The sequence below is a fragment of the Puma concolor genome, chromosome B4 (assembly GCF_028749965.1).
Source record: "Puma concolor isolate L17-30 chromosome B4, mPumCon1.1.hap2, whole genome shotgun sequence".
NCBI classification, from domain to species: Eukaryota; Metazoa; Chordata; class Mammalia; order Carnivora; family Felidae; genus Puma; species Puma concolor.
In genome coordinates this window covers 53,064,513-53,084,625 of record NC_141673.1, presented here as the reverse complement: position 1 = coordinate 53,084,625, position 20,113 = coordinate 53,064,513, and the positions used below count along the sequence as shown (strand labels likewise).

At 41.1% G+C, this 20,113-nt stretch overlaps 1 protein-coding gene across 4 annotated transcripts in view; it reads left to right on the top strand.

The window, feature by feature from the left end:
* Positions 1 to 20,113, top strand: part of SRGAP1 (SLIT-ROBO Rho GTPase activating protein 1) — a 286,134-nt gene that overhangs the window by 202,619 nt on the left and 63,402 nt on the right. For all 4 annotated transcript variants that reach the window (XM_025926696.2, XM_025926695.2, XM_086712917.1 and 1 more), the window contains exons 7-8: positions 8,291 to 8,512; positions 10,734 to 10,835. In XM_025926696.2, the coding sequence (XP_025782481.1) occupies positions 8,291 to 8,512; positions 10,734 to 10,835 (324 nt within the window). The remainder of the gene's footprint in view (positions 1 to 8,290; positions 8,513 to 10,733; positions 10,836 to 20,113) is intronic.

Here is a 20,113-nt window from a genome sequence, read left to right as displayed (position 1 = left end):
CAATAAGTGCAAAAAAGACTGTAACTGGGGCACCTGGGTGGCTTATTCGGTTAAGCTTCCCACACTTGGTTTCAGCTCCGGTCATGATCTTGTTTGTGGTCGTGGGATCAAGCCCCATGTCAGGCTTTGCTCTGGGTGTGGACTGTGCATGGGATTCTCTCCCTCTCCCTCTGCTTCTCCCCTGCTTGCTCTTGTGCACACACATGCACACACTCTCCTCTCTCTCTCTCTCTCTCAAAAAAAAAAAAAAAAAAAAAAACAAGAAAACAAGACTGTAAGTAATTCTGTTATAATTGGGATGCATTGCAACCCAGAAGTAAAATCCTGCAGGCAACAAATATTTGTAATTGAATGTGGAGATTTTCAAGTGATTATGATTTGCTAAGAGAAAAGAGTTAGAGGAGAGCACAAGTCTCATTTCCCATAATACCTAGATCTGTAATCAAATTCAGCCTTCTATATATCTGGAATTCTTAAAAATTTTTTTAATGTTTGTTTATTTTTGAGAGAGAGAGAGAGAGCATGAGCGTGGGAGGGGCAGAGAGGGAGGGAGACAGAATCTGAAACAGGCTCCAGGCTCTGAGCTGTCAGCACAGAGCCTGAGGCAGAGCTCGAACCCATAGGCCGTGAGATCATGACCTGAGCGGAAGTCAGACGCTTAACCAACTGAGCCACCCAGGTGCCCCTATATCTGGAATTCTTAAAACAACTGGTGATGTGGCCTCTTTCAGTCCATCCTCAAAAGATATTCAGAGGAACACAGTCCTCAACAGTAGAATTCCATTGGTACTTTGTCCCATGGCTCCTGCCCGGTAATAATAAAGTATTTGTCATCTTTTGATATAGTTTCACAGTTTCAAATTACTCCCTGTAAAAGTTTGCAGGTCACCTTGTCATATGAAGGATAAATCTTTGTTACTCTTATGGAATACTGCAACAGAATAATCCCCTCCTGCAACTAATTTTCCTGGTAAAGATATCTGTCATGTATTTTATTAGCCATTTATACAGAATGAAATTGAAATTAGATTACATCATATACTGCATGTCGTGTTTACTTTATCATTTTTAAGTAATCCTCTGTGCTAAAGCTTTTAGCCTTATCCTTTTGTCTCTAGAGACATGTGTTTAATTAAAAAGCAGCTTATTCAGAGTTCAGATTTTTCTTAGTTTGACGTATGCCCATACATAATAGTATTAAGATTTATCCATGAAAACCTGCCAAATTGGAATACTGCAGCCCCCATTTGACCTGAACTCCTATTAGGAAGATGATACAGAGATCATGGTAAATGGGTTAGGATAGTGTAGTTATCATGTAAACTGATTTGTGTGTTTTTATCCTTTTGTGATTGAAAGGGCATTTAAAAACTGAAATGGGTTAGATGACGAAAGTAGATGGCTTTAAAAGTTCCTTCCGATGGAGATGCCATGGGCTTTGTTAAAGGAAACTGCACCCGCCTGTTTTCCACCTGCAGCACAGGCTGCTCTAAGTCTCTAGGGCTGGTTGTTCCATCTTGGCTGTGAATGTTGAAAGTCGCCTAAGGCATGGTCCTTGGCTTTCTACCTCTTGGTCCCTTGCCTTGATGGCTGCTGGATTTCTGTCACCAGTCCTGATCATCTTGCAGGGCTTCAGATTTGTATCCAACTGCCTTCTGGACATCTCTGACCAGATGCCTAATGGGCATCTTGAACATGTCATATGCTCAGCTTTTTATCTCCATTTCCCCTTTCATCATCATCATTCTCCATGCACATAATCACTTTTTCTCATCCATTTTTTATACCTTAGCAAGTGGCACGCCTTTCCACCCATTTGCGTAAACCAAAAACCCAGTTCTCTCATTTCTCACATATAAATGCATCAGCAAATCCTGTCATCTGTACCTCCTAAATATCCCAAATCTTGCTATTTCTTGCTGCTTGTGCTGTCTCCTAGACAAAGCTCTTCGTCTCCTGCCTACACTTAGCTTTCTAAGATGTTACCCATCTTCCACTTAAGACCTTCTAATCAGTAATCCATTCCCCTCCCAAGCAGCCAGAGTATTAAATATAAACCAGACCTGTTGATACCTATTTAAAATTCTCCAAAGGCTTCCCATTGTCTTTAGAATAAAATCTAAACTATTCACCAAGACCTTATGTGAACTGGCGCCCACCTGCCACTCCGTGTCATCTTTTGCAACTTCCTCTTTAGTCACCATATGCTTTGGGTACATTGGCGTCTCTATTCTCCAGACTCCTGTAAACTTTTTCCTGCCTGGGCCCTTTCTACTCATTGTCTAGGACACTCTTCCAGAGCTTTGCAGATTCCTTCTTTTCATTCATGTTGCACCCAGCTGCCCTATATAAAAGACCCACACCCTTTCCCCCAGCACTCCCTAGTCCTCTGTCTTCTCCATAGCATTTACCACCTGACCTATTTATCTGGGCTTGCTTTGTTCTCTCTCCTTCTTTGTGATTTGATTCAGGGTGGTTACATAGATTTGTCCTGGAGATAAAATGCGTCTGGTGGCAGCTCCTCTGAGAAAAATAAGTGCCCATGGAGCGGGACATGTATTAGGCCACAAAGGATTATTGGTCCTACTCATTGGCTCAACCATATGCAACCTCCATTCTCCTCCTGTTTCCTACTTTGTGTCCATTTCGATGTACCATTTTGACATTTTTGTTGCACAGAAGAAACTCAAAACAAGTTTTGCTAAATGCTTGGCTGTGGTTATTAAAGCAGCAGCAAGAATTAAATTGTCAGCTCTTTATGGACCATCAGGAACCCAGACATGAGAGCAGGTGTGCAAAAGTTGCCTGTAGAATTTTAAACATCCGGTTCAGTCCCACAAGATGCCCATCTCTCACAAAACAAGTTTGTGGTTTCTGAGGTGAAGTACTGAATAGCTAGAGAGGAAAATAGTAAGGGACAAAGATAATTTAATCAGAAGAAATCAACTTTCTTCATTTGACATCTGAAAAAGCTGTGAACTTACCTATTTCTGGTCCTGGGTTATGTGAAAACCGTTTTTGCAATTGTTTGCTCAGGTTGCACTACTGTAGAAAGACTCAAAGTAAGGGGTAGACCAAGTCGTTACCCAATACCCAGGACTCTGGAATGGTCAAAGCCAAAGCTTATTAATTAAAAAGCCAGAGACGGGACCCAGGACAAAAGATCAAGGAAGCCTCTCTGGTGGAGGCAGGAATGATGAAGTTAAGGTAGAATACTTCTGCAGAAGAGTTCCTTCTCTCTCCATTCTCATGACACCTGCAGTCACCTAGGAGCTTGGGGCTGCCCTGCAAATGATATTGGCTATTACTATTCCGAAAACACGTGTAGGACTTGTTTCCTTTGGAGTGCCATTCTCTTCACTCCCATCTAGGACCAAACTTCTGCCCAGTAGGGCTTCTCATGTCCTAAGAGTTTATACAAACAAATTCTCTCCCTGAATAGCTGGGATCCATTTATACCTGACTGTATAACCACCAAGTATATATATCAGCCAACCTCTCAGCCTTTGGAGCAAGATGAAGTGTTTGTCACAGTTCTCAAAACCTGGATTTCATCTTTACTTCTGATACTATTTGCAACCCTTTTGCCTAAAGAAGCTAGCTTACTGTGGTGATTTAGACTAATACCTAGTGGGATATATCTTGACAGCTCTTAGGATATTAGAAAACGAATTCTCTTCTACTTCCAACACTCTTTCCTTCCCCAATCTTAATCCATAATTTTATGTGTCCATTCAGGTTTCCACCCATCAGAACAACACTGTTTTGTTTTCATGAAATATCTTACTGGTTTCTTATGTATTTTCATCATGAAAGGCATTTGGGTTATAACTCAACTCTTTGTGCAGAAGCTGGCTTTTCTTATCGTCATTAATAATTCATAAGCTCCATAGAATTACTTGAGGCCTTTTAACCAAGTATCGTGAATCTTAACATATCCAGTGTCATTTAGCTTCCAGTTTAGAAAAGAGACGATTCTGTGGCTGGCTTTGCTGTCTCGGGAGACCTTGAAAGAGAATTTTATTGTTTCTTTTAAAGTCCAGGATGCGTGAAAAACCTAGAGCATAGACAGTGCTGCATATCAGAAGTAACAGAAGCATGCTAATTAAGTGATCTTCTAGACTGATAAGCTCCCTAGGGATCAGAGAAGGCTATTGTCCACCAAGTTCATCACAGAAGCCTCCATGGTGAGGTATGGCATTCAAAATCCAGAAGACACCTGGGGAGTCCTTCTGGGTTGGGTGTGAAGTCACACGCATACTTCTCCCCAGCCTCTTAGGAAACCGCAGCTGAAAGCCAGGCTGCCTTACTAGGACCAGACCTACCAAATCCACCTGGCCCCAGTTGGATGCCAAAGCATGCACCTTGCTTTCCTAACTTTGACATTTACTCCCCCAAAGAAGCAACTCTTAGAAATTTGAGTTTACGTCTGGGACTAATACAAACTTAACATGTATTTTTCAGAACTCTACCTCAATTAGGTAGTTGGTGGTTGAATTTCTTTATTTTTTCTCTTTTCCCCTTGCTCTTCCTTTCTCTGTTGAAAAGACACTTGGTTTGTGTGGAGGGTGCTTTTCTCTAAGTTGTTTCTTCCTCTTAATATCAATTTTCCATGAACTCCCACTGAGATCAGTACTCCTAAAATAAAGCAGCTTCATTATAATCAAGCTGAATCTGTCTTCTTTCAGAATAGTGGTATGTTTTGAAGCACAAGTACATTTCAAAGAAACGAGGCCGTTTCCTTTCCCAATTCCTGTTTTCACAAGATGAGGTATTACTGAAAGGTGGAATAATTTTTTGGTCCCTCTGATGTGTATAAAACGGCTACACAGAACCTTTATGGATTTTGAGGCGCAAAAGGAATAAAAGAGGACTTTGTTCATCTGAAACTAGAATTTTTTAATTAACTGAAGATCATTCTCTGTATTTGAGTGCAGCCGATTCCGCTAGAAATGTATCAATGATGAGACTGCTTCATTTCACAACTGTATTCTGCTTGCATTTGTAAATGTGACATAGCCTTTTTCTGATTTTGTAAATCAAATAATATTTAATCAAGGATATTCTCTTGCCCACTAGTAGAAATAACCGCCAATGGACAGGGTTACAGTCCCTTTTATTTATTTATTTTTTTGAGAGAGAGAGAGAGAGAGAGATAGAGGGCACAAGTGAGCAAGGGGCAGAGAGGCACAGGGAGAGAGAAAGAAGGGGGGCTCAACTGAAGCGGGGTTTGTGTTCATCCAAAGTGGGGCTCATGCTCACCCCAAACGGCTCAACCCCAAGCTTGAGCTTACCTGATGTGGGACTCGCGCTCACGAACTGTGAGATCATGACCTGAGCCAAAGTCAGATGCTTAACCGACTGAGCCACCCAGGTGCCCTACAGGACCTTTTTTAAATCAGTGTTTTAGTGTAGTGCTTCTCAAAACTTTTAATGTATGTATAAATCCCCTGTGGATTTTTTTTTTTAACTTCAGATTATAATTCAGCAGATCAGGGGTGGGGCCTTAGATTCTGCATTTTTGATCAGCTTCAGGTGATGCTGATGGTCTATAGACCACACTCTGAACAGCAAGATTTTATAATGTCTTCATAGAAAAATCCCAAATTTAATAATTCTAAAATTGGAGTGTGAGGGTAGAAGTAAATATGTTGACATTTCAAAGGACAGGTCAGTGATTGAATCTGTACCTTCATAAAAACAGATGTGATGGGGGCGCCTGGGTGGCTCAGTCCACTGAGTGTCCGACTTCGGTTCAGGTCATGATCTTGTGGTTCGTGGGTTTGAGCCCTGCATCAGGCTCTGTGCTGACAGCTCAGAGCCTGGAGCCTGCTTCGGATTCTGTGTCTCCCTCTCTCTGCCCCTCCCATGCTCATGCTCTGTCTCAAAAATAAATAAACATTAAAAAATTAAAAAAAAAAACAAAACAGATCTGATGGTTCATATCCTGGTGGATGTTACTTCGTTTGTGCCCCTCTAGTGTTCTTTTAGTAGCAAAGTAATGGACAACTTATATTCGAATTCCTTGAGAATGGAAATTACATTTTACTGTATTCCAGTCTTCGTATTCCTGGAGCCTAGCAAATTCCCAGGCACCTAATAGACATCTAATTACTAGGTTAAACTGAATCAAATTGAATTGATTGGATTGCATTAGAACAATATAGGGATGACCTGGTTTTGTACCTTTTAAAACCACTCCCTCTTTAGGAGATTTATATTGCTTTTATGTACAAATTTAAAATTCTTTCAGTAATTTATAGCTGACCAATATCCAGAGTTATATTTTTTTTATTTTTTTTAAGTTTATTTTATTTTTGAGAGAGAAAGAGAGCATTAATGGAGGAGAGCAGAGAGAGAGGAAGACACAGAATCCGAAGCAGGCTCCAGGTTCTGAGCTGTCAGCACAGAGCCTGACGTGAAGCTCAAACTCACGAACTGCGAGATGACCTGAGCCGAAGTCAGACACTTAACCGACTGAGACACACAGGCACCCACATCCACAGTTATGTTTTTAAAATTGTATTCTCTTAAAATGCAACATGAAGAAAATAAATGCAAATACAAATTAAAGATAGTGAAGATATAAGAATCCCCAAATTCTCTCTCTGATAAAAGGACTTTGTCAGTCATTTCTTATTTACAAATTTTGTTCTGGGGATAAGAAAGAAGGCATTCCTGAACTTTTTTGGCAGATTCAAAGCTGTTTTCTCACTTCTGAAAGAGTACAGATTATTATTGAGTCCTCAGTAAATTATGCAGATCCAAAACATTACAGTTAGTATGTTTGCATTCTACATGGATTTCAAAAAAAATAGTAGGATCAGTATGCACAAATAACCTTAAATGCTATTTTTTATTATTTCCTTTCAGTATTTGCTTTTGCTTTTATTTTTTAACAGCTTTCTTTAGATATTATTCACATACCATATAGTTCACTTATTAAAAGGCTACAATTGGCTTGTAGTATATTCAGAGTTGTGTAGCTGTCACCACAGTCCTTTATAGAATATTTTCATTACTCCAAAGAGAAATCCTATACCCCTTAGCCACCACCATCACCCCAGTTTTTACATCCCCTAGCACCATTAATCTACCTTCTGTCTCTACAGATTTACCTATTGTGGACATTTCATATAAATGGAATCCTACAAGGTGTGGTCTCTTATGGCTGGTTTCATTCACTTAAAATAATGTTTCAAGGTTGATCTATGATGTAGCATGTTATCAGTACCTCGTTCTTCTGTATGACTGGATAATGTTTAGTTTTGTCAATTAGTAGGACATTTTTAGGTTGTTTCCACTTTTCAGCCATTATTTATAATACTGGTTTAGGGGCACCTAGGTGGCTTTGTCAGTTAAGCGTCCAACTTTTGGCTCAGGTCATGATCTCACGACTTTTGGATCAAGTCATGATCCCACTCATGACCTCGTGAGTTCAAGCCCTACATCAGGCTCTCTGCTGTCAGTACAAAGTCCACTGTGGATCCCCTATCCCTTCTCTCTCTGCCCCTCCCCCACTCATTCTCTCTCTTTCTCTCAAATATAAACAAACACTTTAAAAAATAATGCTGCTTTAAACATTGATGTACCAGTTTTCTTGGAATTTTTTTTTTACTTGTGTGTATTACTAGAAGTGGAATTGCCAAGTCATATGTTAACTGTGTGTTTAACTCTTCGATGAACTGTCAGACCCTTCCAAAGAGGCTACAATATATCACATTCCCATTAGCAGTGTATAAAAATTCCAGTTTCTCTACATCCTCCCCAATGCCCGTTATTTGTCTTTTTCATTATAATCATACTTGTGGGTGTGATGTGGTATCTCTTTGTGGTTTTGATTTGCATTTCCCTGATGACTAATGATGTTGAGCATCATTTCATGTGCTTGTTGACCATTTGTACGTGTTTTTGAGAAATGTCTGTCCAATTCCATTGCCCATTGTTTAGTTGGGCTATATGTCTTTTTATTATTGAGTTGTAGGATTTCTTTATATATTCTGGATACAAAGTTTTTAGATCAGATATGATTTGCAAAAAAATTTCCCATCCTGTGGGTTATCTTTTTACTTGATAGTGCCCTTTGAAGCACAAAAGTCTTCAAACAATTTATTTTTCTTTTGGTGCTTGTGCTTTTGATGCTGTATCCAAGAAACCAATGCCTAATGCAAGGTCATCAAGGATTACTCCTGTGTTTTCTTCTAAGTATTTTATAGTTGTAGTTGTCACGTGTAGGTCTTTGATCCATTTTGAGTTAATTTTCATATATGGTGTTCTTTTATTTTTTAAGTGCTGTGATCTTGGCTACCATGCAAGTCTGAACAGAGCCCTGAGAACATACCTCTCTGCAGAGTATAATCTTGAAACTTCCAGACATGAAGGCTTAGACATTATTGAGAATGCAGTTGACAATTTGGAGCCCCGGAGTGATAAACAGAGATTCATGGAGATGTACCCTGCAGCATTCTGTCCACCGATGAAGTTTGAGTTTCAGTCTCACATGGGTGATGAGGTCAGTGGTTGACATATATATATATATATATATTTTTTTTTTTTTTGTAATGTTTGTTTATTTTTGAGAGAGAGAGAGCGTATGAGTGGGGAAGGGACAGAGAGAGAAGGAGACAGAGGTTCACAGTGGGCTCTGCACTGAGAGCTGGGAGCCCAATGCATGACTTGAACTCAGGAAGCATGAGATCATGACCTGAGCGGAAGTCAGATGCTTAACCAGCTGAGCCACCCAGGTGCCCCAGTAATTGACTGTTTTAAAATTAATGAATTGTCTTTTGACTTATGTTACTCTTCACATGCTGTGCCCCATCAGTTGTCAGAATTCTCAGTTGTTTTCTCTCTCCTGCCTTTGCATGGGATCTTAGCATAGTTATATGCTAATATCAGCCATTACCACCTTTGGGTGAAATGCCTACAAAGGCCAAACCTACGTGCAAACTCAGTTTTTTGTAAGCACTAACCCATCTCAGAGTTCGTCCTACCTCTACCTCTAGACATTCCAATTTAAATTCAGAACGAACTATTTTGCTGGCCCAGTGGAATCTACCTGAAGACTCCCTGTGATCTTGATTTAAAGATTTTCACAAAGAAAAATAATTGTAAATGGCAGGAGAATGGGAGAGAGGGGGAAAAAATGCAGAACATTTATCTAAGACTGTAGTTGTCTCCAGACTGGTAAAATGAACATTAGACACGATATATTGTATCTTGGGTTCTGTATATGAATTTAGCTCTCTGTCCTATTTTACCCAAGGGGAAAAAAAATCCACCTAATCCGTTCATGAGTTACAGTGGTATATTTTATTGTCTGCGGCTGGGAAAACAAGAAGACCCAATTAATGAGCACGCTATACAGCACTTGGTATCCCAGCTGTGCAAAACAATACTCAAAGATTAACAACTCAATTTTAGCTCATTGTGGTGACAGTATGGTTTTAAAAATAGATATAATAGCCATGACAGATTTCTTCAACGTCATCTTTTTTTTTTCTGAGACACCTCGTGTTAATACTTATAAGTTATATGTGCGCATGCTGCATTTCTAACCTAATATTATATTTGCTCGGTTTGATAGAGTAAAATACTCGATTAGAAATGGTGAGCAGTTTTTCTGCCAATAGCACGTGTATTTGACAGGCAAGTGGCTTATCCTACCCAGAGTTGTGTTTCCAAAACCAAATGATTACCGTTATATTTTTTAGTTATGGATATGTCAAATATACACAATGATAAAATAGCACAAATTAAGTGACTTCAGTTGGGTTAGTACTTTTTCCTTTTTTTTTTTTTTTTTTTTACTATTATTATTTTTAATAAAATGAGTCAGTTGCCCTTTTTTTTTTATGGCCTGTTCTGCCAGGGAACAATAATTTCTGTGATGTTTTGGAGACTCCATTAAAGGAAACCCCCATCTGCTGGAGCATTTCTATGACAAGGAAGATGAAAAGAAACGATTTTGCTTCTGGTGCAATTTTAATGAACTAAATATAATAAAATTAAAAGGCTCTAATTGTGACCTTAACCGTAATTGAGACCATAGCCAAAATATCTTTCAGCCAAAGACTACAAGGGGCCTCTTCACGTTCATGATGAATCACGTGATGTGGCCGATGTTGGTAAAGCAAGCCATGGTTAAAAGATGATAATAGTTACGTCTTCTGAGTTTTTACTGTGTGCCAGACAGTGTTCTAAGTGCTTCGTGTACATTAACTCATTCCATCCCCACCACAACCCCATGGTGTAGGAACTCCTGCTATCCCCATTTTACAGATGAGGAAGCTGAGGGTTAGTAACGTTACACAGGTACCTGTCTGACTGTCACTAGGAGGCTCTGTGGCCTCCCCTCCTTTTGCCTGTGTGGTTCGTTTGGATCATCCCTTGCACTCTGCCCTCTGCCCCATAGTCATTCAGAATTCCCACAAGTGAGTCCTCAAGATCAGAGCTCACTCTCCAGCAAGTGCCCATTTTTAGAGCGAAGCTTCCTGCAGCTGCTGTCTTCCCCGTCATCCATCCCCAGGCCCCACAGCTGCGTTCTGCCCTTGCCCCTGACATAGCAAGTCCGTGTTTAAAACTGAAGTGTGGAAGCGCCTCTTGGAAGGAAATACATAATTGGAATCTTGAGCGGGTCAGCGTGACTCGTGCAGCATCTGAGCAGGAGAACCCTGCCGCTGGAGGGTGGCTTGCAGGCCCTGTTATAACTGCGGTTTCTGATTCCCCATCAGGTGTGTCAGGTCAGCGCTCAGCAACCAGTCCAGGCAGAGCTCATGCTCAGGTACCAGCAGCTGCAGTCCCGGCTGGCCACGCTGAAAATCGAGAATGAGGAGGTGAGTATACTCTCTGCCCCGCAGGGAATCCGAATTCTAATGGGACTGGAAGGCATGTGCTCGTGACCTAGGCATATTTAGTATTCCAAATGCGTCTCTTCATCAGGCATTTTTAGCTAAATCGTGGTTCCTAGAATACTCTCTTTGTAGAGGATGAATGCAAAGATTCTGTAGTCTACCAGAGATGAATTCTTCACCAGGGATCCATGGCATACTCATGAAAAAGCACACATTTTATTCTTAAATTCATAGTTCATGTGGAAAACAGTTCCCATAAATGATTAAACTCAACATGGGTCCAAGAATATACAATAGTGTGTGAAATAAAACTTTTGACTGACGTGTTAATTTAATCCTAACTTTTTTGGAAGTTAGTACTTTGCTTTTATGTGTTCTCTAAATTTTTGGTACTGAACATGGCAGTACTTATACAATTAGTACAGAAATCCTATTTTAAAATAGCACTTGAGTGAGAATAGGAAACTATTTATTTGCTGACATTACTGGATTTAAATGGATAGAACATAAAATGTGAATTATAAATATATGTCGAACCAGAACGCAGTCATACAATTTAGCTGCTGGTTTCTGAAATTAATTTAATTGGATCCACATTCTTGTTAAATAAAATATGAACTGCATATGTTTCTAAGGCTCTCAGTTATCATTTACAGGAATCCAAATCAAACTTACTCAAGTCAGAAAGTTTATTTAGTGGTCAATGTTTGCATAGCCTCGGGAATGATTGGATCTGTGTTCCGATGATATTATCAGGAATCTCTCTTTTCATTACTTTGAAGTTGTATTTTTTTTTTCAACTTAAATCCAAGTTAGTGAACATATAATAATGATTTCGGGAATAGAAGTTAGTGATTCATCACTTACATATAATACCCAGTGCTGATCCCAACAAGTGTCCTCCTTAATGCCCCTTGCCCATTTAGCCCTTACCCCCATCCAACACCCCACCAGAAAACCTCAGTTTGTTCTCTGTATTTAAGAGTCTCTTATGGTTTGTCTCCTCCTCTGTTTTTATATTATTTTTGCTTCTCTTCCCTTATGTGCATCTGTTTTGTTTTTTAAATTCCCCATGTGGGTGAAATCATATATTTGTGTCTTTCTCTGACTGATTTTGCTTAGCGTAAGTGATAGGTATTTGATAGGGATTGCACTGAATATGTACATTGCTTTGGGTAGTATCGACATTTTAGCAATATTTGTTCTTCCAGTCCATAAGCATGGAATTCCATTATTTTGTGTCTTCTTCAATTTCTTTCATAAGCATTCTAGTTTTCTGAAGTTGTATTTTCATATGTGTCAGTAGTTGTTTTCCCTCAAATTGGGATAGCCAAAGCTACATGGTCCTATAGCTTGCCATCTCACCTCATCCCACTGCCCTTATCCCTGAACTAGGATCCTTTATTGTCCTGAGTTAAGTCATGCATACTTCTGGACCAACCAATACACGCAAGAAATGGGATTCTGTCATTGATCACCTTATATATTGTGCTCATTCATAGAGCCCTTTGGCTGACAGCTCCAACAGAAACATGTTTTTCTAGAGACAGTTCCTGAAAGGAAGGAATGTGAGATAGAAAAAGAAAACAATAATAATTCACCTTGATGAAATGAATTACCAAAATTCACTTTGGTGTACCCTCTTTTATTTTAATCCCACTGGGATGTTTTTAGCTACATCAGAAAGAGTGATGTGTTTCTAGACCAGTATAGTGTGGTCAAAATGCGTTGCAGCTTTCTGGCTTCCATTCTTTCTAGAAGAACCAAACCACCCCTTATTCAAACATGTGTGTTTAAGATGCAGCCATGTGATGAAGTCTTCAGTTGCTGTGTAAAGTCCCACAAATGAGCCTTTATTGCTCTTCTTGAAGTGTTTTAGAGCTTAGAGTTTTGTGGAGGCATCACAAAATACTTGCCTAATGCAGTTTATTGGATCCTGATAGACCTACAGTTTGTATGTCTAATGACTTCCTGTTGTGGTGGTGTTTTTGTTTTTGTTTTTGTTTTTGCATATCCTCCTGCTGTTTTATTTGGAAACAGCCTCTAAACTCTAGGAAAAGAATGTGTTGTGCCCAGGGTCAAAACTGGTGGCCCAGAGACCTGTTTTGTTTGCCTGCCACAGTTTTTGCCTATTAAAAATAAGAGTCTGGTGACTGACCCCGGATTGCCTCACAAAGGGAAGAGCTGGGGTGCTTGAGTTCCACTTTGCCATTAGCCGTTCAGCTCCTAGTTTTCTTCCATTGGACTGTTCGTTTCTGTCACCCGTTTGGCTTCTGCAGGCCTTTGAGTTTTTGACCCTTCACGTATGCCCTTTTGGGCACAACGTAGAAAAGCAGTGTCCTGCTGATAGTGGCAGGCAGTGCTTTCTGAGAATTAAAAGATTTACTGTAGTAACAAATGAATTAGGTTGTCTTGAGGTTTCTGATGAGCATGACTAGTGGTTTATGATCTGTTGGATATGGAACAAATTCATTGTCATGGAATGGGATTCCCATTGAAAGGAAGATTTAAATTGAATTTTTGACAATCAATAGATTTCCATTGGTGTAGAAGGAGGAAACAATGTTTCACTATATTTCAAGATGCCCTGGAGGAACCTTGGTTTCCCAGAGCAATTTGGTCATCGTCCAGCTCCTCCCTGAGGAAGAGCCAAAGGTGAAGCTCAAGTCAGATGATGAGAGACCTTGAGAGCTGACTTGAGGGGTTTTGTTACTGTGGGTCCGTTCATTTCAGTACAATAAATATTTGTTCAACAACTTCTACGTTCCCCATATTTTGCCAGGTGCGGAGAGTACAGAGATGAATGTCACAGTTAGCATCTATCTAGCATGAGAGCCAAACCATAACAAGTCATTTGTATCATGTAAAAAATAAGAGCTGGGACATGGGAACAAAATTGCAATCGTTGCCGATTTTGGAGTCCTGTATAGCACTTTTCTCTACCAGAAATAGAGAATCTGCCTCTGATGGAGGCAGACCTCCACTGATAGAGGTCAGAAAAGTGACCTGTCACTATCAGATCAAAGTATACAAGTAAAGAAACATGTATAATTCTGTATAATTCTCTGCCTCTGCACAAACAGCTATACACAAAGTCCAGAATTCACTGGAGAGAGTTTGGCTAACTAAAAATAATAATGACTGCCCAGCGAAGAGATAAAAGTTGAAAGGGAATTTCATCCAAGTTTACAAAAGCATGGACAGTGTAGCTAAATAGAACATGAACCTTTTCACCAAATTTTAAACAGCTACAAATAATGGGCACCATTCAAAACTGTAGGAAGCCTTCTTAGAAGGGAATTTACATGCTAAGAGCCATGGATACATTTTGTTTGCTCCACAGCATTTGATTTTTAAAACTTAGTTGCTGTCATTTAAAAATTAGAAGTTGGGGGCACCTGGGTGGCTCAGTCAGCTAAGCATCTGACTTCGGCTCAGGTCATGATCTCACAGTCCGTGAGTTCAAGCCCCGTGTTGGGCTCTGTGCTGACAGCTCAGAGCCTGGAGCCTGCTTTGGATTCTTTGTCTCCCTCTCTGCCCCTCCCTGCTCGCTCTCTCATTCTCTCTCTCTCTCTCTCTCTCTCTCTCTCAAAAATAAATAAACATTAAAAAAATTTTAAATTAGAAGTTGGGAGTAAAAATATCTATTTCCAGCTTCTAAACGATTAGAAAGTCTGATCACACTAGACCTGCATTTCTGCGAGGTGATGACTGGCTTGAGCGAAGATGCTCCGCTTAGACACAGACCATGTGCTTCCTGTTTGCCATGCTCCCCACTCAGCCCGCTTGCCTCGTTTTCATCACTTCCTTGGCCCTTGAAGATATCTGAGCTTGCAGCACAGGCCTTAGAACAAAGAGAAGCATTTGTGAAATGACCTCAGGATACTCGCACATAGTAAAAGCTGAATAAGTTTTGAGAAGGGCTTGACTGAATTTGGAGTGGATACCCATTTATAATTTGTCACTTCACAACTTTACAGGGCAAGCCTTTTAAAATGAGCCTTCAGTCTCATTATGCTACACTCTCATATCCCTGGTACCTCAATCTTCACGATTTCAAGTTCCAGGCGGCTGGCCAACAAATATTTTTTTTTTTATTTTTTTTTTTCAACGTTTATTTATTTTTGGGACAGAGAGACAGAGCATGAACGGGCGAGGGGCAGAGAGAGAGGGAGACACAGAATCGGAAACAGGCTCCAGGCTCTGAGCCATCAGCCCAGAGCCTGACGCGGGGCTCGAACTCACAGACCATGAGATCGTGACCTGGTTGAAGTCGGACGCTTAACCGACTGCGCCACCCAGGCGCCCCCTTTTTTTTTTTTTTTAATTTTTTTTTTCAACGTTTATTTATTTTTGGGACAGAGAGAGTGGCCGACAAATATTTATTAGTGCCACTGTGGGTTGTGCACATGGAATTAACAAAGAGCCTGCTGCCCACGCTTTATTCCCATTTTTGTTTTGTTTTTTTTTTTTTTAGTTGTTATTAGAGTGTGTTGTGTGTGTGTGTGTGTGTGTGTGTGTGTGTGTGTGTGTGTGTGTGTGTGCACACGTGCACATGCACGCAAGCAAAGGAGGGTCAGAGAAAGAGAGAAAATCCCAAGCAGGCTTCATGCTGTCAGTGCAGAGCCCTACTTAGGGCTCCGTGCCACAAACTGACATGACCTGAGCTGACATCAAGAGTTGGCTGCTTAGCTGAGTCAGCCACCCAGGTGTCCCTTGTTTTCTTTTTCTTTAAGTTTTTTATTTGAAACATTAGTAAACATTACTTTTAAACACAACACTTTCAAAGCAACTTACATCTGAATAATCATCTGTACCTTTGTCACTATAAATATTCTCCAGACATGTTCCAATCTAATGTCACACCCTCTCACACATGTTCTTAAAGTTCGTTTTTAACATCTGTTACAGGGATTTCAGCTTAGGGGACATTCTTTTTGCTCCTTTCTTTCAAAGCTAGCTCTGGAGTAATTCCCCATACAACTACATTTCCCTTTTCTTAGAGTTCCTCTTTCCGTCCTTTACCTACACACAGCCAAAGAAAAGGAGAATGAATTGTAGAACTAGAGCGATTATACCTTTCGTATGTTTAGTACAGCTTTAGTTTTAAGTAGTTTGCCCGATTTTCAGACCAGTTGTCCCATTATTTGTCCAGAAAATAGTTTCCGTAAGCATTTTACTTCAGTGCTATGACTAAAATCTCACGTATAAAATGAGTTTCTTCTAAGTTATAGTACGTTTACCCCCTTGAAGGGAATGGAAAAGAGAGAAAGCTGTGATTCCTCAATTAATTTGCAACACTGTGTAATGAACTGACAGCCCCATATAAATTTTCCTAGCTTTATTTAAAATCTTTCACTGATAGTTTACTAGGGAATAATTCACAGACTATTCTAAAAATATATTCCTCACACAGGATATTTTCAACTGTAATGAACAAGATTTTACGTAAACCTTGAAACAATTTTCATGGCCTGGGTAATTGAGGGAAGTAAGAGATGTTTTGGTTATCTACCTCAGGGTTGAAAAGTCATATTTCCCTCAAGAATCACATTCCCATAATATCATTGACTACAGCAGAATCCCAAGTCATGTAAATCTGTGATCAAACCATTATGGACAATTATCAGATGTGGAGCTTGATAACTACTTAATCATAGTTACTATTTCTGATCTTCTCTGTGGCTTTAACTTCATTTTTGCTTAAGTATTTTTTAATTTATTTAAATGTTTCTAACTTACCTGCAACCTTCTGTTGATGAAGTTAACAGTAGAAGCCTAAGAAAAGATAACTGCCATTTATCCATTAAACGATAGCATCATCTTGGGCCAAAATTGAAAACAGGGATCATTTGTCTTTCACTGAAAACACATATTTTTAGAAGCAGTGTGTGTGCGTGTGTGTGCGTGTGTGTGTGCGTGGTTTCAGATAAGCTTTAACTCCCCACAGGAAGCAACTTGATCCAGAAGAATACCAAGCAGAGTGAGGAGAGTTTCTAGAAAGGGTCTAGAAGTGAGTCATGGGCTAGGGCACCCTAGAAAGGATGGCGAGCTCAGGATGGCTGATATTCACGAAAGTGCGTGTTGCTGGCTTATGCTGAGTGTTGCTTTGATGACTGTGGATTTGCAAAGAGGATGACTTCAACCTCTACCATTCATTTAGTGAAGCCTTTGGATGATCTGTTCTGTCCCAGGCACTGTGCTAGTGACTAGAGATACAAAGATTAATAAGCTGGCTCTAAACTCAAGTTGCTTCCCCTGTAGATGGCCAACATCGCCCTCTAAACAGTGAGGTAGGTGCTTGTGAGAAATGGGTTTGGCATCGCGCTCCTCATTATCCAGCACAGGCGAGGTCACTGGCATCTCTCTGTACCAGGAGCGAGGGGTGTCATGGCAAGATGCTCTGCTTCTGCTCCTGCCTTCTGTGCCTTGTGCTGGCAGTATGGCGCTATACCCTTGACTAGTTAACTCTGGCACTGATCTGGTCTCTGTGTGTGTGCACATGCGTGTGTGGTCTCTGTGCGGTAATATTTCACACATCTGAAATGCTACAGTGCTGTAAGTGAAATGCATCTGAGGTCAGTGATGGCAAGAAGTAAGTAGGTAGGTGGGGAAGGGAAGGCAGAGCTGGGAGCCATCTTCACACATGGATTGATGAGTCTTAAAGGTTGAATGGGCCTGAGAAAGGTGCAAGGCACGGTGTCATAAAATAATGTTTGTGTTAGAGGTTGGACCGTGTTCCCCCAAAATGTATATGTTGAAGTCCTGACCCCCCACTACTTCAGAATATGACTTTGAAGACAGGGTCTTCACAGAGGTAATTAAAGTGAGGTCAGTGGGGTGGACCCTCATCCAGCATGATTGGTGTCCTTATAAAAAGAGAAAATTTGCGCCCAGAAACAGAGAAGGCCATGTGAAGAGACACAGAAGATGATCATCTTCAAGCTAGACCTTCCCTCGTGGTGCCCACAAGGAACCAAGCCTGCCAGAACCTTGACCTCAGACTTGTAGCCGCCAGACCCGTGGGACGATAAACTGCTGTTGTTTAAAGCTCCCCAGCATGCGGGACTTGTTCACAGCAGCCCTAGGAAACGAATAGTGTGTTTAGAGAATGAAACCAAAACAACTGTTTTGTCTTCTCCGATGATTGTAAGGTCCTGTGAGTAAAAAGGCAAAAGAGCCAGTCTGCAGAAGCCCGCCACAGTCCCCTCTTCTCCACGGTTCATTTGGATTGTCATCTCAGAGTCCAGGCCACCTGGGCACTCCTCCACTGCGGTACATTCTTCAGGTTTTTCTTCATTCCTTGTCACGTTGTTGGCCTCTCCTGCCAAAGCTCACTGCGTTTTCCTGCTGCTGATGGGGAGTCATTACAAGCCTCGTATCAGCTATTTCATATTTGCCTCATTATATTCCCTCCTGTGACTTATTAACATGACTAGTGTGTCAGAAGCTGGTGTTATTCTTTGTCGAGAACATCCCATGGGATAATATGTAGTCCCAGCCATCGTGTTTGGTGTTTTCTGTCACATCCTTTATTTTTTATGACAATTCCAAATTTAACCGTGACACTCTTGCTTCCGAAAAGAAAGTTCAGAAAAGGAAAAAAAAAAAAAAAAAAGCGGTGTTGTTAACAATGGCAGGGAATCACGAGGCTGCCGCCGGGTCCACAGTTTGTGAGCCTGTTACCATGGGCCCTGGTGGGTGTGGATCCTGTCTAGCCCCAGGGCGGATGGTACTGCCTCCAAGACCTGGGTCAGTAAGTCTGGCGCTGGGACAACGGTTCACTTCAAGACCCACGGTTGGTCCACAGTGTGTCTGTTACCAGGTGCTTGAATGGGTGTGGCACCCTTCAATTACCTGGACAGGTTCTTGGCCGGCGGGACTGGCCCTGTACCACAGATGAATGCAGCTGGCACAGAGTCACAGGTCCACTTCAGGGTCCATAGCCAGGACCAAGGTAGGCAGGCCTGCCTCCAGAAGCACAGACAGACACGTCTCCCACCTGGAGCCAGGTTACGGGGCCACTTCAAGATCTGCAGATGGACTGAGGTCAGCAGGTCTGCCTCCAGGAGCACTGAGAAACATGCTTTCTAGCAAGTCACTGAACATGCGTGACGGCTCCATGACCAGTGCTGAGAGGGACTGGAACTGCATCATGGGTTTCTACACAGTTCACAGCTAGGACCAACGTCAGCAGGCCTGTTACCTGAGGCGCAGGTAAGTGTGACTCCTCATGGGTCCCTTGGCAGGTACTTCTGATGGCAGGACCAACGCCAAACAAGACTGTTATGAAGCCCACAGCGGGACTTGGCTGTTTCTGGCTCAGTAGCCAGGACTATGGTTGGCAAGCCTCCCACCTGGGCCCATGCCTACTTTCTCAAATTGGTCCTCCTCAGTCCTGGGCTCCACCAAGGTTTTACACGTTCCTACCTGGATCCCAAAGCTCCCACAAATGCACTTTTGTCCTCAGATGGCTGCCAGATCATTGTTGTGGTGGGGCAAGAGGGAATAGGAGCAGGGGATCTCCCATTTTCTCGTCTTGCTGATGTCACCTCTAGGGTGGTGAGTGTTTTCATTCAGGCTATAAATATGTAATCATGATTTCTTAAAGCAACCACTTACAGTATTGGGTTTTTTTTAAGTAACCATTAATCTGTTCTTTTCCAGTAATATCTCTCCTTTGCATTATGCGTATCCCCAGCAATAATGACCAAGTCTGTTAAATTTCTTTGTGTTTTTTGTTTTATTTTATCACATGCCCTCTTTAAGCATCAGAACTAACACTGGTTGCCATTATTTCTTCTCTAAACGGTATTTTCTTGTTTAAAAGACAAGAGTAATTGAAACTATTTCTCCCTCCTGTACTAGTAAACCAAGTCGCTCTGCTGATTATTTCACATTTCACTGTCCTGGACAAGGTGCCTGGCCAAGCCTGAAGCCCATGGTACAGGGAACCATATGTTCCCAAAGGGAAGAGCATCAAATATTTTTGAACAGGAATAAAACCCACTGATTCTGTACTATTAGTGCCCAGATTATTTTGGAAAAATAAACAGACATTCTCTCTAGAAGATGGTAGCTTCACCCTGGGCTTCAAGTAACTCTACCAAAAAGTCCAGCAGACAGATATCACAGAGAGATACCTGCAGGAGCTCCAAATATTGAGGGTATCAGAAACAAACTGTAAAAGAGCTACTTACTGTGTTCAAGGAGATAAAAGCCAAGCTTAGATTTTGGCAGAGAACTATAACCTATTAACA